The sequence below is a fragment of the Tetrao urogallus genome, assembly GCF_951394365.1.
Source record: "Tetrao urogallus genome assembly, chromosome: 20".
In the NCBI taxonomy this organism is placed as follows: domain Eukaryota; kingdom Metazoa; phylum Chordata; class Aves; order Galliformes; family Phasianidae; genus Tetrao; species Tetrao urogallus.
The window spans coordinates 2,906,384-2,926,718 of NC_136833.1; the positions used below are offsets into that span (position 1 = coordinate 2,906,384).

Genomic DNA, 20,335 nt, shown 5'->3' on the forward strand with positions numbered 1-20,335 from the left:
CTTTACGTTGTATTCTGGCAAGGTAGTGAAAGCATTCTACACAGAAGAGAATTAAGACAAAACAATTCCAAGTCAAGTGAAGGACTGGCACCTTCTGGCATCCAATCTTCGCCCTCTCCTCCCCCCCCTGCACTGTAAAAGCATTATTCCCTGAGCAGTGCTTACTCCTCCACACGTACTAACTCCAAGAACCACAACGTTCTCTCACCGCAGCAGGGATGAGCTCTACCACGTTGGCTCTGGTTCTTGCTTTATTTGACAACTTTCTTCTGTTTCTGTAACATCTGTTGAAAAAGGACAAATGCAGTGAACAAATGAATGAACTGAATGTCTTCCAAAACCAGCAAACAACATCTGACCACACGCCCTTGTGCTCAAGTCATGCCTTCTGGTTAACAAGTTAACATTCATTGCACAAGCTTGTTTTCTCAGCACTGGCCATTTCTCACACTTTATTTCCATCTGTAAGACCCCTGCTCTCCCCAACCACACACAGACCATTTCTGCATTGTTATATCTCAATCCATGCAAAATAAATTTTGACCTTAGCTAATTTTTCTTCTCCAATGCACAGCATCACACAGGAAGGCATTATTAGATGTTTAAAAAAAGAGAGAAATCTGATCTTGTTGGCTAAAGCATTCATCAACTTTTCATAAATATTTTTCACTTCCAAGAGACTTCGTTGGAAAATCTTTGCTCTTCTTGTTCACAGGGATGCTGGGAGGTAAATCAAAGCAATCTCATGCCTTTATAGCACTGCCTGTATGTCCTGGAGCCTGATTTTGTTCTTTTTATAAACAGAGAGTATGATGTTGAAAGGAAATTGGTTTTTTACTGAAGCTGTTTGCAAGGTTCAGGGCTAGAGTAATTCATCACAGCAAAGCGAGGCTGTCTCAGCACATGATGCTTGATCCCTCCCAGCTTAGTTCTGATGGGACTGTGTGCACTTCAGCAGCAACACGCCTTTCCTCAGCATCATTTCTCTGATAGCTGGACCTGACTGCAGCTTTGGGTGACAAATTCAAAAACACATTTGTCTATTTCTTCAAAAGAATCACTTTAAAAGACTCCCCTTTAAAGATTCAGGAACTGTTCCACTCCAACTAACAGCTTCAGTGATCCCACACCGTTTTGGCAGCACAAAGACATTTGATGTTTCAGCTTTCAGAAACCACGAGCGATGGAAATTAGAAAGGACATCTCCCCAGGAAAGGACACAGAAGAACAGAAGTGCTGCAGTTTGCAGCTCTCTCTTTCAGAGAGTCCAAGCAGGACTAGAGAACAAACTCAAGTTGTGAGCTCTAAGATGCAAAGCAGTGATGCACAGCCACGTCCACCCCAGTGCTGCTGGCCATGTGGCAGCACTGCTCTCCACACTTCTTTTTCTTCCAGAGCTTCACAGCTCCCCTCAACAAACCCTGAGAGTAAACCCAGGCCAATACTGCATTCAAATTCCCTGATGATGGCAATCGTTCACTTGCATAAATTGACTGCGTGGAATAACTAGATGCTCAGATAGATAACTCAGGATGTGAGCAATCCCTCTAAGCCTATATATAGCCATGACTCACCCACCAAAAACAGCAATTCGTAAAACTCTTTTGTACAATTATCTGAATAATAACTTTTGCTGCAGAGTATCTTCCACGTGATGCAGCACAATATTAAAACAGATGTCCTGGGAACCAACAAATGCCTCTTTTTGTTGTTTAGATTGACGTGTCTTTTTCAAAAGAAAGATGCAGCTTTGTTCAAAATGACTTTAGGAGGGAGTTTTTCACAGAGGTTGGTGAGGCACTGGAACAGGCTGCCCAAGGAGGCTGTGGATGCCCCATCCCTGCAGGCATTCGAGGCCAGGCTGGATGTGGCTCTGGGCAGCCTGGGCTGCTGGTTGGTGACCTGCACACAGCAGGGGGTTGGAACTGGATGAGCATTGAGCTCCTTTGCAACCCAGGCCATTCTATGATTTTATGACTTTCAAGTATTTGTTGATACAGCTGAAGACAAACACTCACCTCCTGAAGATACCTCTGTTTGCCTGGGTTCAGCTGGCTCTTAAATGAAAAAAAAAAAAAAAAAGTCAAATGTATATGCATGTCATTTCCAGGGTACGAAACAGGTGAGTGTCTTAGCAAAAGCTAGAAAATTAAGTTTTCTCTGAAATAATAAGAAAAAAAGAGTCCATTTTTTCCCTTCTTAGAATCACATAAATATTTCTGAGACAAAGATCTGTAGCTTGCTATTGACTTCATAACAAAATACACAAAGCACCCAAACATTCATGGTATTACATTAACATTCTCCTCAGTGTGGGGGTCACTGTGGCACACATCACTGAGCTCCAGCAAAACAACGCATTCCTGCACAGAACATATCAGATTTGCATCAGCTTAATTCAAACCACTTCAATATGTCTGGATTTCAAACACACATCACACCACTCCTGGATACCTCTGTTCTCAGTGGTGAGCACGTGTATTTTGCTGGAGAGGGGGAAGCTGCAGAGCAGAAGGCAAAAATCACATTTTATTTCCATAACGCCTTTTCTACAATCTGTGTGGATGGCTTAGAGACTGAGAGCTGTTGGGAAAGTCACAGAACCTTTTTAACAGTGCAGGTGAGTTAAGGACAGAGTTCATCCAACAGAAACAGACCTTTTTCTCCTTGCCACCCCTTCCCAACAGAAGCAGGGGGGAACGGCTCCCTTCCTGTTACCACAGAAGTGCCCCTTACTCTTGAAATGTTTATTAAACGTTTTCTCTCTGTTTCTCTGAGTGACAGTCTGTTCAGTCAATAGCAGAAGGCTATTGGCAACTTGAGATACACACTTCTGAAAGGCCTGTGAGAATTCATGAAATACTGGGTCAAAAGGAAGTTGTTCAACTGCATTTAGTTCAGCAACTCCCAGCATCGAACAAAATTCTCCACTCAGATTAAGAAGGGTCCTGTGAGTGCAGTCCAGATACAATCTAACAGGGCTTTCAGTGCCGTTTAGTGGACAGAAATTCCACCCAGACCCTCTTCTGGGTTCTTACACATTTTGCAGGCAAACTTAACTTGGCTGAACATCGATCTGGCACAGACACACACTCTGAGTTAAGCAGACAGCATTAAACAGACACGGAATTGCCTTTATATATTGCCTCTACTGATCCTTCCTTTCAGCTCACTCATCATCTGCAAAAATGAAATTAAGGAACATGCCAATGACATCGCTTGAAGGAAGCAGTGCTTCTTTCTATTAACGTGTTAATATTTAATGGCTATAAACATCATCATCGCATAGCATCTGTCAAAATCAAACAGCTCATCATAAGCAGTGCATCCCCAGGGCATGACTGCTGACATCATCTGCCAATAGCATCTAGAACTCCATATCCCACCCCTTCTGCAAGGACACGTGTCACACTGCCTCACCTGGTACTGTGGGTGCTGCTGCTGCTGTTGGTGCTGCTTCTGCTTCAGTTTTCTCCATTAGCTCTAAGATCAGACATGATCATCATTAACTTTACAACAGAACCGGTCCCATGTGTAACACAAGGGCAATTTGACCTCTGGTATCTGCAAATCCTGAAACTTGTTGCATTACAAGGTCACTATTTGAGCCACAGTTCACTATTTTTTGTTTCAGAAAAAAGCATTCCCCTGTCTTGCCTGCAAGCACCTACAATTTCCTAGTAATTTCTCATATGTTCCCCAGAGCAGGAATGTTCCATATCTGCAAGTAGGCTCAGAGACAAACAAACAATAATTCACTCCAATATCAATGTCAGTTCTTTCTGATCATAATTAAGTGACACAGATACTGAAGGAAAGTCACACATTCAGTGACCAATTTCCTGCTCTGGTAATGGCAGATGATCCCACATCCGCTGTCCTTCTTCAGTTTGCCAGCATCAGTCCCAACAAACACTGAAAACTATGCTGGAGAGCCAACAGTTTAATAGATTCTTTCATTTCTAATTCAATCCTCTGGCAACATCATCAATGTTCATCTGCCTGAAGTGCTCCCTCCTACAAAGGGATCTCCTGCCCACCTAAGGATCCTGCCCAGGATTGCTAAGCAGCTCACTATGAGCTCCCAACTACAAACCTTCCTGAGAACACTCTGTCCTTGCCATTCAGACCTCAGTACAGAATACTGTACTTGTGGCTTGATGCAGATGGATGAGTACTGGGATGCTAAGGCTGAGTAAGGCCAAACTACTGACAGCAGGTTATTTGGCCACATTGGCTCTGAAAGAATGCAACACAAGGGTCACTTGTAACAACAGTGTTTTGCTGCTTGCTTTTTCTTTAAATAAGATGTTAAAAAATAAGGTCACAATTATTATAAGCAACTGGAAATACTAAGACTTGTTTTTTCAAACCATATTTGAGTAACATGCAATGCAACACACTGATAATTGCATTCTGCCTCTCTCAACCGTTACAGCTTCAGCAGAATGCAGGACTTCTTATTGGGACACAGTGCTGCAGCTGCTCTAAAGTTGTTTATTAACTTAACTCCTGCTAATTAGCTGCTACTATGATGGATTCAAACTGAAAATACAGACACTGCCATGACAGTGTGTTGCTCACTCAGGGTCCTAAATCTCTTTGGGACCCTGCAGCTGAAAAATACAAAATGAGTGTCTTGCATTTTCTTATCAAAGCTAATGCTAATTTTAGGCACTGATCACACTGCTCTCGTGTTCATTTCACATTCCACAAAGTCAACATGGAGAAAACTGATCCTGGTAAGTTACAAAATTACATTTGCTATCAGTGTCACAGAAATTACTTACGGTTGTTCATCACAAGTCCTGGAAATGGTCTGTAAAAAAAAAACAAACAAACAGAAAGAACACACCATGCTGATTGTGAAGCACTGTGTGGGACCTCCCTCTTGAGGCATCCTCACCTAAAAGCTGTGAGCTCTGCTACCAACTGCTAACAGAAAGCAGAACAAAACAGGAGGTTCCATCATAGCACCTCCTGGGTGCTTAATGGTCAAGGGCTGAGAATTTAGACACCTTTAAGTTCTATTTAAACAGTGTCTCTCTCTCCATAGAGACCAAAGCTTTCAAATACCTTTGGAGCAGACTGTCATTTCACGAGTTACAACAACTTTAATATTTGTTTTCAGTTCCTGAAGTCCTCCTGAGTGTGATTCAGTATTTCATCTATTCTGCTGCATGCACACAAACACACTCTGTACAGATGTGTGTGTGCATATACACGTACACAAAAACTTACTTACACTGCAATTGTAAATATTATGTTTTAAAATACTAGAAAAAACATCAAAAAAATTTACCTCCACACAAGAATTTTGATACAAATTTCAAAACCATCAGGAATAACACAAGCACAAACATACTATCTACTGTCAACAAGTTCTGGAGCAGGGAACTGTCTCCAGGCTTGATTTTATAAACAGGACAGCAGAGCCCACAGCACTGCAGCACATAAAATGAGTAAGACAGCATCTCAGAAGACAGCCTGCCTTAAGATTAATAATACAACCTTTGTCACATTGCTGCCAACGTCAGGGCTTCATTTGATCTGACGCTGCTAACCCAAAGAGCCCTGTCTTCCACTACTGAAAGAGGCACTGCAACTTCTCTTCTTGCAACACGAATTTATACAAGCTACAGGGCTGTCCTCACACTCATACAATCTGCTCCACGCAGCTCCATACCGGATGACGGTAAATTTGATGAACTCCGATGATTCCAAAATCTTCCTCATGGAGCTGATCTCCAGGTAACTGGGAGCTTTAAATGACACTCCAGGAGGCATCCCATCCACCACCACGCAGCCGGGGTTGATTGTGATTTTTCTGTATGGGACTTTCACAGGGAAATTCATGCCGATGGCTTCACCTGAATGAGAGAGGTCATGTTTGTTTTCAAGTTCGCATATTTATGATCACACTGAAGAAAGAAAACACAGTTAATTAAGAAACTAAATGCAAATACCAGCTTTCTATCACATCTGTAAACCAAAATCTACTTGATGATTAAATCATTAGTGTTAGAAGTGGGCGTTCTGGATTGCACTCATGAATGTTGCTGCAAGATCATTAGTTTAAAAGCCCGCTCTGACAGCTCCCACATAAAGAGCCCAGATTCCCTTTCTTCTAAAAAATAGGCTGAGGAAGTAACAAAGTGAAGGAAAATAAAGCATTTCCTCCAACACCCACAAAAAAAATATTTCAACAAGGCAATAGCAAAGGAATTTCAGATAAAGAAACTCGGGTGATTATAGTTGTACAGTGCAATTGCACAGTAAAATAAAGAAAGCTGGAAGTTGTATTTTGAAAGTTACTCTAATTTCAAGTACAAATTGCTTGAGACTATGGAGCTGTAAGATGAATCATGGTTTCCAAGCAAAATAAATATTCTGTTCATGTATACACAAAAGAAATGGGATGTGGGAGAACATAAAGCTACGTGTCCTGCTGAGACTTGTTCGAAATACCCAACAACCTACTTGCATTATCAAAGATTATGGAAGTCAGAGCACAACTTCCATATACAATTGTCAAATTTGTTCATTTCATTTCAATGATGATATACACCAGAAATGATGATTCAGTAACATCCACAGGAGCATTATTTCCATTCTCACTTATGTCGAAAGGGGAGGTAAGAAGCACTCACCAAATTTCCTGCTGAAGAGATCGTTCACTTGCTCTCTCAGTTGTCTGGCCTTCTCCACCTTTGAAAGTCTTTCACTTTCATCCTCTGAAATAAATTGTTAGAAAAGCATGAGAATTAAGCAGGCTTTTTTTCCCTGAGGTTTGGAAACACACATTGCCTTTGTTGCTACTCTTGACAGTACCACAGAATTGTATTTACATGAACAACATAAGATCTCCTTCCTAGAGGTGGCTTTGTAAGCTTCATCCAAAAACACAAACTGTATTCATTTGCTTACAGTACTTATAATGGTGGGGGAAACACAAAAGCAAACTGAGATTCAATCAACAGCCATAGCATGCAATGGAGCTCCTTTCTAATGAATGTAACGCATGCTTGAGAAAGCAGTCAGTGTTGTTCAAGAGAAAACAGTTCAGCCTGCATGGCTAATCAGTTAAATCCAAGATCAGATCTCCTGAAGTTGTCAAGAAAGCTGGCAACCAGTATTTAATTTATTCAAAGAGATAAAAAAAAAAAAAAAAAAGGAAAAATAAGGATACTTCTCAACTTGAGGGCTGGATCAAGAATATTCCAGACTCATCACCAAATAGATACTCATATTCATAGAAGTCAGAAAACATTTAACATGGAAAAACAAGATGCTAAATGTTGCTTTTTCTTGGCTGTGCTTGTGTTTCTGTCAACTGTCCAGCTTGTAAGAAAACATCAGATGAAACAAATACTGTGAAGACCGCAATGCAAGGAGTACAAAGTGAAATCAGATTATGCACACCTAGCAAAGTTACTTGAATGATGTTAAGATCTTCAACTCCTGCTGCTGTGTTCACTGCTGTATTTGCTGTGGTGCTTGCTGTACTGGCTGTATTAGATGGATTATTTTTTCCTGAAAGTAAGAGAGTTCATTTAAAAAACAGCTGTGGAGAAACACGCATCTTGAATGTCAGATATAAAGGAAATCTGGCACAACAGCAGAGATTTGCAAAGCTTTCAAAGCACACCGAATCTCGTTTCCAAAACGCATTCACAGAATAATTGCCCTGCAGTTGTATTTTGAGCCACACAGTCCAGACTCGGAATACAAGTTAACAATGACTCAAAACATTTAATCCATTATCTGCCTCAGCTGACATAATTTTCTACCAGCTATCTGCACACCAGCCATGGAGAACTCCCCATTTTGAATGAGCTACATATCAGCAGCAATTAACCTAAGATCTGAATTACTTCTATGGATTGTACATCACTTGTATTTTGATGAAAGGCATGTCTCTATCAGACATGAGTATTTTATTGTGGATAACAGAGTGTTCATACACCCCTGCTAAAGCTATATTCCAAATAGTTTGGAAAGTAGAGAGAGCTGCTATGCATGCAGACCAGTGGCACAGGACTTCAGGCTGGAGTTCAAATTCAGCTTGGATAACAACTTCCCTACATCTTAAGACCAAACTACCAACCACAACATGGAGTGAATCTTTCAGGGATTCATCAACACCGAGCAGCATTCCTCATTTGCATTCAATCCTTGAAACAGACTTATCTAGGGCATTAAGCAGTTGCAAAACTCACTCTGGGGACTTTTAGCAGAACTCTCCTTCACCGCCGCCTCAAACATCTCAGGCCTGCAGAGAGATTAAACATTTATGTGCAACAATACAACCACATTTATTTCAGCAACATTAAAGACCACACCATATCCCAGTGGTTATTTTTTAAAAGACAGGAACTACCTGATATCTTAAATGCCATAATGCTCTAGGCCAGACAGAGACCTCCACACTTCCCTTGCTTGTTTCCACACTGGCACATGGCTATCTGAACCCATGCTAAATGAGTAAAACCAATTCTTGCAACACCATTTTTGCAGCCTTCAGTACTGCTAGTAAGTTTTTGCTCTGGCTAACTCATAAGTGCCCCATGCAATAGGAACTACACAGAATCATAGAATAATTTGGGTTAGAAGGGACTTCTAAGATCATCTCGTTCCAACCCCCTGCTGTCGGCAGGGACACCTCCACTCAGCCTGGCCTTGAATGATTCCACGGAGGGGGCATCCACAACCTCTCTGGACAACCTGCTCCAGTGCCTCACCACCCTCAGTAAAGAATTCCTCCCTAATATCTAGTCTGAAGCTACCCTCTTTCCGTTTAAAACCATTGGTCTTTATCCTGTCGCTACCTGCCCTTATAAAAAGTCCCTCCCCAGCCTTCCTGTAGGCTCCTTCAGGTACTGGAAGGAAAAAAACAAGTGATACAAACACTGAAATGGGCTAAGGAACCTGGATTTGTTCTTCAGCCCTAAACAGGTCGTCAGTCCTCCAGAGCAGAAGAAAATGACTACATCTCACTCCACCTCCCCAAGAGCTTTCTAATCATTTTCTCATCTACTAAGATATCCCAGTGTGTATTTTAGACAGGTGAGAGAGTCATTCAGCAACTCGGCATCACAGAGTTTATTCTTCAGTGTACAGTTCATTTCTGAAGGACTGGATTACCAGGAACGTGTTAGACTCTTACTTTTTAATAACGAATTTTATCTTAGATTTGTTTCTCAGAATCTTCTCTAGCCTCGGAATTCCAAAGGTAGAAGGTCGTCGGAAGGGCACTCCATCTGGTAGGCCTTCCACATAGAAAACCTCTGGGAAGGATTCGAACAACGCAAACGGTACCTTCACTGGCTCACTCAGCCCCAGTGCTTCCCCTGAAACACAACAGAGCCAATAATCCACCAGCTAGAAAGGAGAACGCCTCGGGTATGAACAGGTTAGCACAGCTGACACATACACACTAGGCGAAGTGGAAGCAGCAGGCTTTGCTTTTCTTGGTGATGGCTGTGAGTAGGCAAGAAGAGAAACAATCACCAACCCAACACATCTCCATGCAGCGAGCCAGATTGTAATTAGCAGTTGAAAACATTAGACAGCTTATGACTGGCTTAGGTGCATGCAAGGCTATTAGTTGTACTTCACTTCGTTATACACAACACGTTTGTCTTTGTGTTTGCACCGATGGCAGATGACACTGGTGTTCTTGTTCCAAAAACTGCACTTGCAGGAGTAATGACTGTCTCGCTCCAATTATTGGAGGAGATGGTTCAGTATGGATATGTATGTATGTCTGTATATCTACTCAGATTCTTACAATGACTTCAGAAGAAACAGTGGGAATTGATTGGGCACATGACTCTCTAGAACATACATTATCACGCAGAGGCTCCAGTCATACGAACTCCCATTCATAACCAGAGTGAGAAACGCTTAACAGGAGTGGCAGGATGTGGAATCACCATTTCTCTGGGTCATTAAAGAAGCAGTAATCAAACCACAACTTCTCCATTTCCAAACCAAAATAATGAGAGGAAATGTGACACAGAACTGCAATTACCCTATGAGAGAATGAGCTCAAGTGAGAGAGTGACTACAGCATGCAAGGAGCGTAGGACCTTGGGAAGAAATGTGTGAACGTATCTGTCGTACGTCTAACTGCGTGTTCATTAGAAAGGCATCTCAGTGATAAGGAATCAATGAACTTACCACATTTTTCATTAAAAAGATTCTCAACTTTCTGCTTTAGATCAGTGATTTTGGCATTCCACGCCTCTGTCAGGAGAAAATGGGAATGATTAAATCAATGCTCACACAGTGAATTAATCCTTGAAGAATATTTTTAAAGCCGCCTAATAAGTTATTATGCTTGATAACCAATTTACTGTGACATTAAAAAGAACAAAATGGCTTTCATTCTGCAAATGGCCCCGAAACGTTCTGCTGCAGCCTAAACCTAAAGCCATGAGGATCCTCACATTGCTAAAGCTTTGAAAAACACTGTTACTACATACAGCAAGTGCACTGAAATTGAAATTAATGCAAGAGTGATCCAAATTTATAATATCAGGCAAGAAATTACTCATCTGAGCCAGCTGTCAAATAGTAGCAGAAAGCTCTTATGCATTCAGTGACACATGCCCAACTGTGTCACTTCCAGGCTTACCTCAACTATACTGGTTTTATGGAATTGGTAGCACTGGAGAGGTCCAACACAGAGATCTCACAAAATCAACTCTGTTAGAGCATGGCTTACTAACCATAGTTCAGATCTGCCCCTCTTACGTACCACTCACATACATCTGCACAGAGAGGCTCAACGCTTCAGGTTCACGGAGGGCTTATTAAGCTTATGCACAACATAAGACCTCAGCTCTGCCAAAGCACTCCATGGCACTGTGCACCAGAGAGCAAATCCATCAAGAGTCTGCAGCAGTGTGACATGACAGAGCAGCACAAATCTCAAGGGTTTAATTCTGAAGGTTAATAAGATCTTAATGGACCTGTAATGCATTTGAAGAGCATTCTTCAAACATCATCCAGGGTTTCTCTGATGCATATTACTACTGATGACTGAGAACTGAGTGTATGTGAAAACAAGAAGTTTGTGAATGAATTCAAAATCTCTCTGATATGAAACCACCAGATTTTTCAACACCAATATGAATGGAATGTATTCATGCTAATTCCCATAATATTTACCAAAAGAAAAGTCTCTTCCTCTTAGCTTGAAACTCAGACTGGACCCATTGGTTTGAGAATTGGTTTGAACATCTGCTGTTTGTGCTTTATTAGGACCTGTAAAGAAAGACGTTACTTGTACACATGCAGAGAGCAGAAGCATGCATCATACAGAAGAACAACACATCCAGCTTGATCACCAGAGAAAGATTAACTTCTGAATCAAGACTGGAATTAGAAAGCTTTCAGACTTTCTTCCAGGATCGTAATTAAGCATTTGACAATTGCTCACATCTGTCATTGCTCTGCTCAGGACTACATCAGTTCCCACATCTCTGCTTGGAATAAAAGGCTCAAGCAAACTGTCAAACTCACACATTTTACATAACCATCATGGCACAGAATCCGGTATTATTCAGAAATGAAAAATAAAATCTTCTATACTGAAACGTATCCGCAGCCCTGAAATGATACTGGGTTTGTTACACAAGGTGCAGACAAATCAATTCCACAAAATGAAAACTTAAAAGAACAGGGTAAAACAATTACAAGAATAGAGCAGGAACGTGTAAGAATATTTTATTATATTTCTTCCTTACCTTCTTCAACAGTAACTTCTATCTCTGGAACCTGTAAATTGCTTGCAGGACTCTGTAACCTTTTCGAACTCTTTGGATTTGCTGCTGGAAATCAAGATATTATAAGCTGTAATGCACAAACACTCTATGCTGTGTAGCTTGCACTGCTAGCAAGAAAACCAAACTACATTTTGAAAGTTCTAACAGACTAACCTGTATCTGCACTAAGTACAGCTTACACTGTAAAAACTGAACAATCCAGACAGCAGCAAAATAAAAGCTGTAGAACTTGGGTAAACAGTATATTCTCTACTGGAATAGTCTTAAGTAAAGGAAAAAAAAAGAAGAGAAATATACTTACATTCAAGCAATTTTTCTTAATACTAGTAGATTTAGAGGCTGCCCTGCTAGTTCACCTTCAGTAATGACTTTGTTTGCAACACCGTGTTTTCCTACCATAAAGATCTCTGTCTGCTAAGGATGCAGACAGCAAATGCTTATGAATCTACAGCAGCAAATAATACTTAACTGCTTACCTTTAGTGTTTAATTGACTAGCCAGTCTTGATGGCAAATAGGAGGCGACAAGCTCAGGCCTAAAAATTGAACAGAATATGATTCAATTCCATATGCAAGAAAAATAATACAGAAAAATATCCCAAATTTCACGGAATTCTGTCAGATTTAGATGTATGTAAATTCCCTTTCCACAGTAAGGTTCTGCCAGAAGCATTTGTGACTCTCCATCCATAAGGAGAAAAAGCCAGAAAAGAAAGCTACACATTCTGCTCTAATAAACAAACAAATGAGGAAAAAACAAAACGAAGCTTCCAGGTTCAGTGCCATTTTATTCCCCTAGATCCATGATGCACAAAACACAAACTGTGCATTTAAATTTCCTAAGGAAGTCGCACGCTTTCATGACATCAATTTAGGTGAAAAATCTCCTGCTTCATGGAAACAGCACTTAGCTGGAATTTAAACCCTTAGTTTTCCAAGAAGAAAATCAAGCAACTGCAAAATCAGGAGGGAAGTTACTGAATTACCAACTTACTTCTTAACAACAAATTTGATCTTGTTGCTCCCGCGGACGATTCTTTCCAGGCGTGGAATCCCAAACCACGTGGGACTCCGGAAGGGAATTCCTTCTGGCAAGCCTTCCACATACAAGTACTCGGGGTTTGATTCAAATACAGGATAGGGAACTTTCACTGCCTCTGAAAGCCCCAGAGCTAAAGCTGCAAATGAACATTAACAACAGTTTGTACACTTGAATGGGAGGTATTCTAACTCCAGTGATTTTAAGAAGCTTGGCTTCCAGAAGCTGTTCTGCTCAGAGGTAACAAAGACAACCACCTAACCAAGAGAAATGTGTACCCTGATTTTATATTATCTTATGTAGAATATTTACAAATGAAGCCTTTGTCCATTGTGCCACAGATAACATCTCTTATTTAAGCTCTTATTTATTTGTGCCTAATATTTTCTTCTGGCAACTTCTTACATCCAAAAGCTTTCTGCATGCTTATCCTCTCCATCATACAGTCAGAAAAACTAAGGGCTGGGATGCTGTCATAGAGTCATCAGTGTAAGTTAGTGGGATGGGTCAGTATTGGGATGGGCAGTATGTGAGAGAAGTCAACACCTCCATACATCCCAGCACATTTCTGATGTCTTACATAAGTACAGTAGAATTGAAAACACCTTTTACAGACCAGTTTTAAAATACAGCAGCTTTATAAAAGAGTTAATTTAATTTAATGTTTCACTTACCAAATTTCATATTAAATATCTCTTCTACTTGCTTTCTTAGCTTTGTGATCCTGACATTCCAATCTTCTTTGGCTGAGAACAAGAAACAGAAAGAGCATTACTCAATTCTAGATAAAGAGACATATTTGAACACGTTTTTCTCAACCTGATGAGTAGACAAGCACACGAATAGACAAGGACATGCAGCAAATAATGACTATTAATGGAAGCTTAAATGATACATGGAACTCTCTTTATATAATGGAAAATCTCTTTAAATGTAGTTACAAATCTCAAAATTGTCCAAAGTGGGAGAACTTGTTTTTCAGAGCAGGATGTCTTTCAGATGCAGGAAAGAATTATTCTATTGGTTTCCAAAGATAGAATTAATTCCAGTGTATAACACCCTTTACAACAGAAGACAGGGATTTAAAGAGTGCTTTTCTGAACATTTTTATTAGCTTAAAAAAATCATCTTCAATCCTGTTTTTTTTTTTGTCACAAAGAAGTCAATATAGGAGTGCTGACTATTGGTAGCTTAGATGAACAAAAGATGCCCTTAGCAGCCAGAAAATGCCTATCTTTTCTGGCAAACAGTGCCAGATCCTTCTAGAAGAGACGTTAAGGCACATGTGAGATGAAGGAGTGATCTGAGCAAACCAGCACAGCTTCACTAAGAGCAGACTGTGCCCAACCCATCTAGCAGCCTCCTACGGTGCAGCGACAGCATCAGTGGACAAACAGAAATGCGACACATGTCATGTACCTGCACCTGTGTAAGGTGTTTGATATGGCTCCACACCACGTCCTTACCTCTAAATTGGAGAGATACAGATTTGTAGGCTGGACTATTTGGCGGATAAGGAATGGTTGGATGGTTGCAGCTGTTGTCAACAGCTCTACCTCCAGGTGGAGGCTGCTCAGGAGTGGTGTCCCCCAGCAGTCCATGTGAGGACCAGTATTCGTTAACATCTTTACCAATAGCACAGGTGTTGGAATCAAGTGCACTCACAGCAAGTTTGCTGAGGACACCAGGCTTGGGTCAGGGCAAGCCTAGATATGTGCACAGACTGGGAGGAGAACCTGAGAGAAGCCCTGAAGAAAAGGGCTTGAGGAAAAGCTGACATGAGCCAGTAGTATGCAATCACAGCCTGGAAGGCCTGGAGTGCTCTGGGCTGCATCAACAGAAGGGTGCAAGCAGGCAGTGGGGGGGGGGGGGGGGGAGAAGGTGTCCCAGTACAGGAAAGTTGTTGAATGTTTGGAGAGAGTCCAGAGAAGGACTACAGAGATGATCAGAAGGCTGGAACAACTCTCTTACACAGACAGACTGAGGGAGCTGAGCTTATTGAGCCTGGAGTAGAGAAGGCCTCTTCATGGCATTCCAGTATTTACAGAGAGATCATAAAGAAGAGTGAAATCAACTTCTACTACAGGTAGATAGTGGGAGGAAAAGGGGCAAGAGCTTAAAGCTAGAAGAGCGGAGATTTAGATTAGATGCCAGGGGTAAGTTTTTGACAGAGCGCGCAGATGCCCCATCCCTGGAGGTTCTCAAGGCCAAGCTGGATCGTGCCCTGATCTGGTGCTTGATCCAGCAGTCAGCATCACAAGGAGGGGGGCTGGAATGAGATGCCCCTCGAGGTCCCCTCCAACCCAAGCCATTCTATGATTCTACAAGTCTGATTCCCCCCCCCACCCCCCCCCCGCAGAGAACTCAATACAATTGGTTCTTCAAGTCAGAGCTTGATTATCCAGAGAAATGTGTGGGAAAAAGCCTAGGACCCTCTGGATCTCAGTCTGTGTTATTACTACAAGCAGATTCACACTTAAAAGAAATTAAAAAAAAAAAAATATATCAAGATCTGGATTATACACTTCTGTAGCAAGAAAAGAGCATTCTGCTATCTCAGGCAAACAACAATAAAAACATCACATTAAATTAATCTGGATTCTTTCCCTATTCCAAAAGCACTTCTGCTTTCAAGAAGTCATTAAAATTCCCTAACAACAGAGGCTTGAAGAAAAGCCCAGCTAAATTAGCTGTGAAATGCTGAGGAACTTCAGAGCTTTGCATCAGAGCAGGATAACAACTCCAGCTCTCCAGGGCTGTGCATATGATCCATTTTAGCTACTCAAAGATAGCTGGAATGCACTACAGTTCAGAAAGCCATCTATTTTCATGATGATTCATGTATTCTGCTCAAACCTCCCAAGAAGCACATCATGGCACACATCACAGAAAGACCACTTCTTGAAAAGTGTTGTAACGATCCAAATGAGTTTCCACACCAATCCCTTGAGACCACACCAATGCCCCTTAGAGACAGCACCTGTCTTGCCTGGTGTGTCTGTCCCAGGTTGAGTAACTTCAGGTGAACTGAGAGTTAGCAGCTCTGGCCTGCAAACAGAAAGCAGATCATCTATCCATTCTTCACACAACGTAAGCAATGCATGCTTTCTATAACATTAAGTGAAAAGTTGGGATCTTTCTGTTGAGCATTTCACACTCGTGGACGCGCTACCAAAATATTTTGGAAAACTTGTCAGGGTTGCAAATACTCAGTTTAAAATGCAGAATATTTCACGTGCCTGTTTGGCAAACAAAGACTGAATGCTTTGTGACTGAATGAAAGCAGGTGGTTGATTACATAAACGGTGTTTGTTTGCCCTCTTTAAAAAAAAAAATAAAAGATGAGGCATTAAAACAAATGTTTACCTTTTGATTACAAATTTTATTCTGTTGCCCACTTGAATTATTTTTTCGAGGCGAGGGATCCCATACCAGGATGGACTCCTAAAAGGAATGTTCTCAGGTAGACCTTCAACGTAGAGGTCAGCAGAATGGACCTCGAATTTCTGGTATGGAACAGCTTTAGGCTCAGTGCTCCCCAAGGCCTCAGCTGTTAGAACAGAATAAACCCATTAACTGGACAGCCTGCCATCTCTCTCTGTTAAAAACAAGCTTCATTCAAAGCTACAAAACCTCCACATCACTGCAAGCATGACTTCAGAAGCTGGTACAATGCAGGATATCTGAATCCAACAGACTCCAAGTCTCAGCATATCAAGAACAAACTTCTACCAAACTGCATTACGTTGATATTGGGCAGCCACATTGCCAGACATTATTAAGGGCTTCTTCACTAGGGCACAATACAATGGTTTTATCCAAAGTTTTAAACCTGCTATCACGTCATATTTTAACCCAGATTTATAAAATAAAATGGTCAACTTCATAAAATTCATAAAATCCAGAAATGTTCAAATTTTAATGGTATTGCATTCGACTTCTTTTACTAAGAATTTAACTAGTTGTATACACAGAGTAATACTACTTTTTTTTTCCTCCAATCAGCTGCTAGGATTATGAATAATCAAAGGTGCCACTTATGAAGACATTGACACAAATGACTGAGAGCAACCTTCAAGAAACACAAAACCACAACAGTAAACAACAACGCCGTGCTCACCAAACTTCTGACAGAAGAGCTGATCTACCATCTTTCTCAGTTTGTTGATTTTGGCATACCACTCCTCCTTCACTGCATTTTAGAATGACACAGGCAAAAGAAAAATAAAAATAAAACATTCCCTAATTACTTGGTTATATTTTCAGTTGGACAGCTGAAGCAGCACGCATTCAACAATATAAAAGCAGTGCTTTTATATTCCTTCAATCCACAGTTCCCATTTGGAGGTGGGATCAGTTGTTTGTTTTGGTGTTTTTTCCCCATCACCTTAAAGCCATGCGCACAAATAACTTGTTTTCAGGTTTTCCTTAAGCACCGAACATCCACAAGCAAGCTTTCACAACAGATGAGGTATCATTCTGCTCCTAGTTGTGTACTCATGGTGAGCTTCCTGAATCTATTTCTCTACTGTTTGTGTACAATACCTCTTAGAATCATAGAATGGCTTGCGTTGGGAGGGGCCTCAAAGATCAACCAGCTCCAACCCCCAGTAAATTACATCAAATGATTTGAATTTGATTGCTTAGAATAGTGTCATGCATATGAATAAAGAATAAATGCAGAGGGAAAAATTGCTAGATTTCCAAACTACTTGCAGGTTCTGAAGACTTTATTGGTCAACTGCTATCACTCTGAAGCTAAAGATAATCCAGAACAAGAAGAATTATTTGCAATTATTGCAGTAAAAGCTGGTGGTAGGCATCGCTAAGACCAACAGACAAGGAGGAAACCATATGGCAATCAACCTGCACATCTGAAGACCCACCTCCTGCAGCTGGTTTGTCCACTGGTGCATCTTCTTGAGTTGAATTCAAAAGCTCGTGCCTAGAAGATTTAAGATCCACGCTTCAAAAGTGATACAAACTGGGGTAAACCAGAAGTTACAGCCCTTAGTTACAGCCTCTCTAGCAGATACATCTAGCAAATAGAAGTCACCACTGAAGGATCAAAAACAGTAAAGAGATATTAAGATTCATAATATTACATTCCAATTAACACTGAAATATGATCAGAGCTGGGTGAAACTCTCCTGACAAAAATATTTCTCATTCCTGACACTCATATCCACCATAACAGCCATAACATTTCATAGTATCAGAGATTGAAATCATCTCTGAGGTCTAAGATGCACTTACCAGGCAAAACTATCATCAGAGACAAAGAAGAAAACTGAAAAGTTAACCTTTAAAAACAAATATTTACAGCAGACATTTCTGTTGGACAATCACAGCTGCTTTTATCCATACCAGAACACCACATTTTTTTAACTATGGCATTTCTCACAGAGTTGTGCTGCTCTGGTTACCATACACTGCAAGACTGATAAGCAGTGTCAATGAGTTACTGTTACCCACTAACAGAAATCTGACCAGAGCTGGCTCCTGTACTGTATTAATATTAAAATATCTGCACAGTGGCTGATTTTAAGTGAGACAAGAAGCAGAGCTATGGCTCTCCCTCTTTTCACCTGCAAGGCTGGGGTGACAGAAACAAAACATAAAACCTTTCAAAGGTGGCATGCACAGAGGCAAAGGCTGCCACTTCCACTGATCCTGAGCCTGACCACTGCAATCAGCACATCCCTACCCACTTCAAAAGCTCCTGGATTAGGCCCTACAGCCCTGCACACCAGTACAATGCCATCAATACCCATCTCTGGCGTGAAACATTGCATGTCTGAAGTGAAGCAATAAGTGACAAAAAGCAAATAGCCAGGCACTATCAAATCTGCACATCGGTCTACCAAAGTGGCACGCGTGGCACTGCAGTCTCTCCCAGCATATCCTGAATTCACATTAGGTTCAGGCACCCCAAAATCCCACCTGCCTTTGTAGCAAGTCACATCAGGGTTCTCCTAGAAAAGACACTGAGGCAAGAAATAAGAAAAAGAGAAAGGAGCCCAGAAGATGCCACAGAGTTAAGATGTGAGACTCAGAGACAGATGATATCCTGCCAGGGTGAGAAGGAAGGCACCTGGGCCCTCAAACAGTTCCCATGTACATGTAAGGTCTGTCTTCATGTATGCTACCAGATGTACTTCATGATAACATCAAGGACACTGTATGCGCACACACACACACACACACACACACACACACACAACTAAGTCCTAGGACAGTGACTGCTTCTTAAGAAGTCTCAAACCTGTCCTGGGAGATGCTATCTACAGATACAGACCTTTACACCATTGCAGCAAGAGAAAAATAAAAGCACTGTCTGAAACTGAAACTCAGGCCAGGATCTTCAGAGAGCATTAAATGTGCCTAAGTCAGTGGCTTGCAGTGCATCCTACAGCTGCTGAGACTAAAGTATTACAAAGTGATCTGCCCATGACAAAAAAGCCTTTAAGATTTAAGAGATCCATCCAGACCTAAGCCACCGCTGTGGTGTTCTGCTGATCTGCTAAGCTGAATTTCTCATCTCAGCAAGCTTGAAATAAAAACTACTCATCAATACTGCAAAGCAACGCCTCAGCAGAAATCAGCATGGAAACGCGCGAAGATGACATGAAGCAGCGTGGACTGAAACAAGAAAAAAGAAAAGAAAGTATAAAGCAGGGACAAAACCCACAGGATTCCTTACTTTTTAATCACAAAGCGGATCCGCTCCTTCGCTACGAGAATCCTCTCCAGACGAGGAATGCCGTACGTGGACGGCCGTCTGAAGGGAATGCCCTCCGGCAGGCCTTCCACATACAGGTCTTCCACGTGGGACTGGAACAGGGCGTACGGGACGGACACGGGGCCCTTTGCTTTTATGGCCTGAGCTTTAAGAGAGAAAGAGAATGAAATAATTAGACCAGCTTGCGGCTCTGCTGCTCTGCTGCTATGGGTTTATAAAAGTTAGTCATGTCTTGCTGGGGAGGAGGGGGTCTGTTCTTATTAAAGCTCTGGTGTACTTTAGAAATGCAAGAAATCACTACAGAACTTAATAGTATACTTCTAACATCACCCAGAAAAGTTTTGCCCTGCTAATGAAACCTTTGAAGCCAGTGAAAAAACACAATGGATTCTCATAGCACTGGAAAATAACCTCAGTGTATCTCTTAAAGTTACAAGGACCAGATCACATTGATACACCTACCATCACAGCATCATAGAATGGCCTGGGCTGAAAAGGAGCACAGTGCTCATCCACATCCAACCCCCTGCTGTGTGCAGGTCACCAACCAGCAGCCCAGGCTGCCCAGAGCCACATCCAGCCTGGCCTTGAATGCCTGCAGGGATGGGGCATCCACAGCCTCCTTGGGCAGCCTGTTCCAGTGCCTCACCACCCTCTGTGTAAAAACCTTCCTTCTAATATCCAACCTAAACCTCCCCTGTCTCAGTTTAAAACCATTCCCCCTTATCCTATCACTATCCCTTGTAACAGCCATTCCCCCTCC

General features: G+C 41.5%; 1 protein-coding gene across 1 annotated transcript in view; it reads right to left on the bottom strand.

Annotated features, from left to right (window-relative positions):
- Positions 1-225: 225 nt before the first annotated feature.
- The window catches only part of GTF2I (general transcription factor IIi), a gene marked incomplete at both ends in the record, with an annotated part of 45,256 nt that continues 25,146 nt past the window's right edge, over positions 226-20,335 (bottom strand). Inside the window, 20 exons of the mRNA XM_079545041.1 lie at positions 226-284; positions 2,019-2,057; positions 3,421-3,483; positions 4,791-4,819; positions 5,687-5,870; positions 6,651-6,734; positions 7,423-7,533; positions 8,220-8,272; positions 9,167-9,350; positions 10,183-10,248; positions 11,176-11,271; positions 11,754-11,837; positions 12,269-12,327; positions 12,786-12,969; positions 13,505-13,576; positions 15,811-15,878; positions 16,197-16,380; positions 16,951-17,022; positions 17,717-17,775; positions 19,534-19,717. Of these exons, the coding sequence (XP_079401167.1) occupies positions 226-284; positions 2,019-2,057; positions 3,421-3,483; positions 4,791-4,819; positions 5,687-5,870; positions 6,651-6,734; positions 7,423-7,533; positions 8,220-8,272; positions 9,167-9,350; positions 10,183-10,248; positions 11,176-11,271; positions 11,754-11,837; positions 12,269-12,327; positions 12,786-12,969; positions 13,505-13,576; positions 15,811-15,878; positions 16,197-16,380; positions 16,951-17,022; positions 17,717-17,775; positions 19,534-19,717 (1,934 nt within the window). The remainder of the gene's footprint in view (positions 285-2,018; positions 2,058-3,420; positions 3,484-4,790; positions 4,820-5,686; positions 5,871-6,650; positions 6,735-7,422; positions 7,534-8,219; positions 8,273-9,166; positions 9,351-10,182; positions 10,249-11,175; positions 11,272-11,753; positions 11,838-12,268; positions 12,328-12,785; positions 12,970-13,504; positions 13,577-15,810; positions 15,879-16,196; positions 16,381-16,950; positions 17,023-17,716; positions 17,776-19,533; positions 19,718-20,335) is intronic.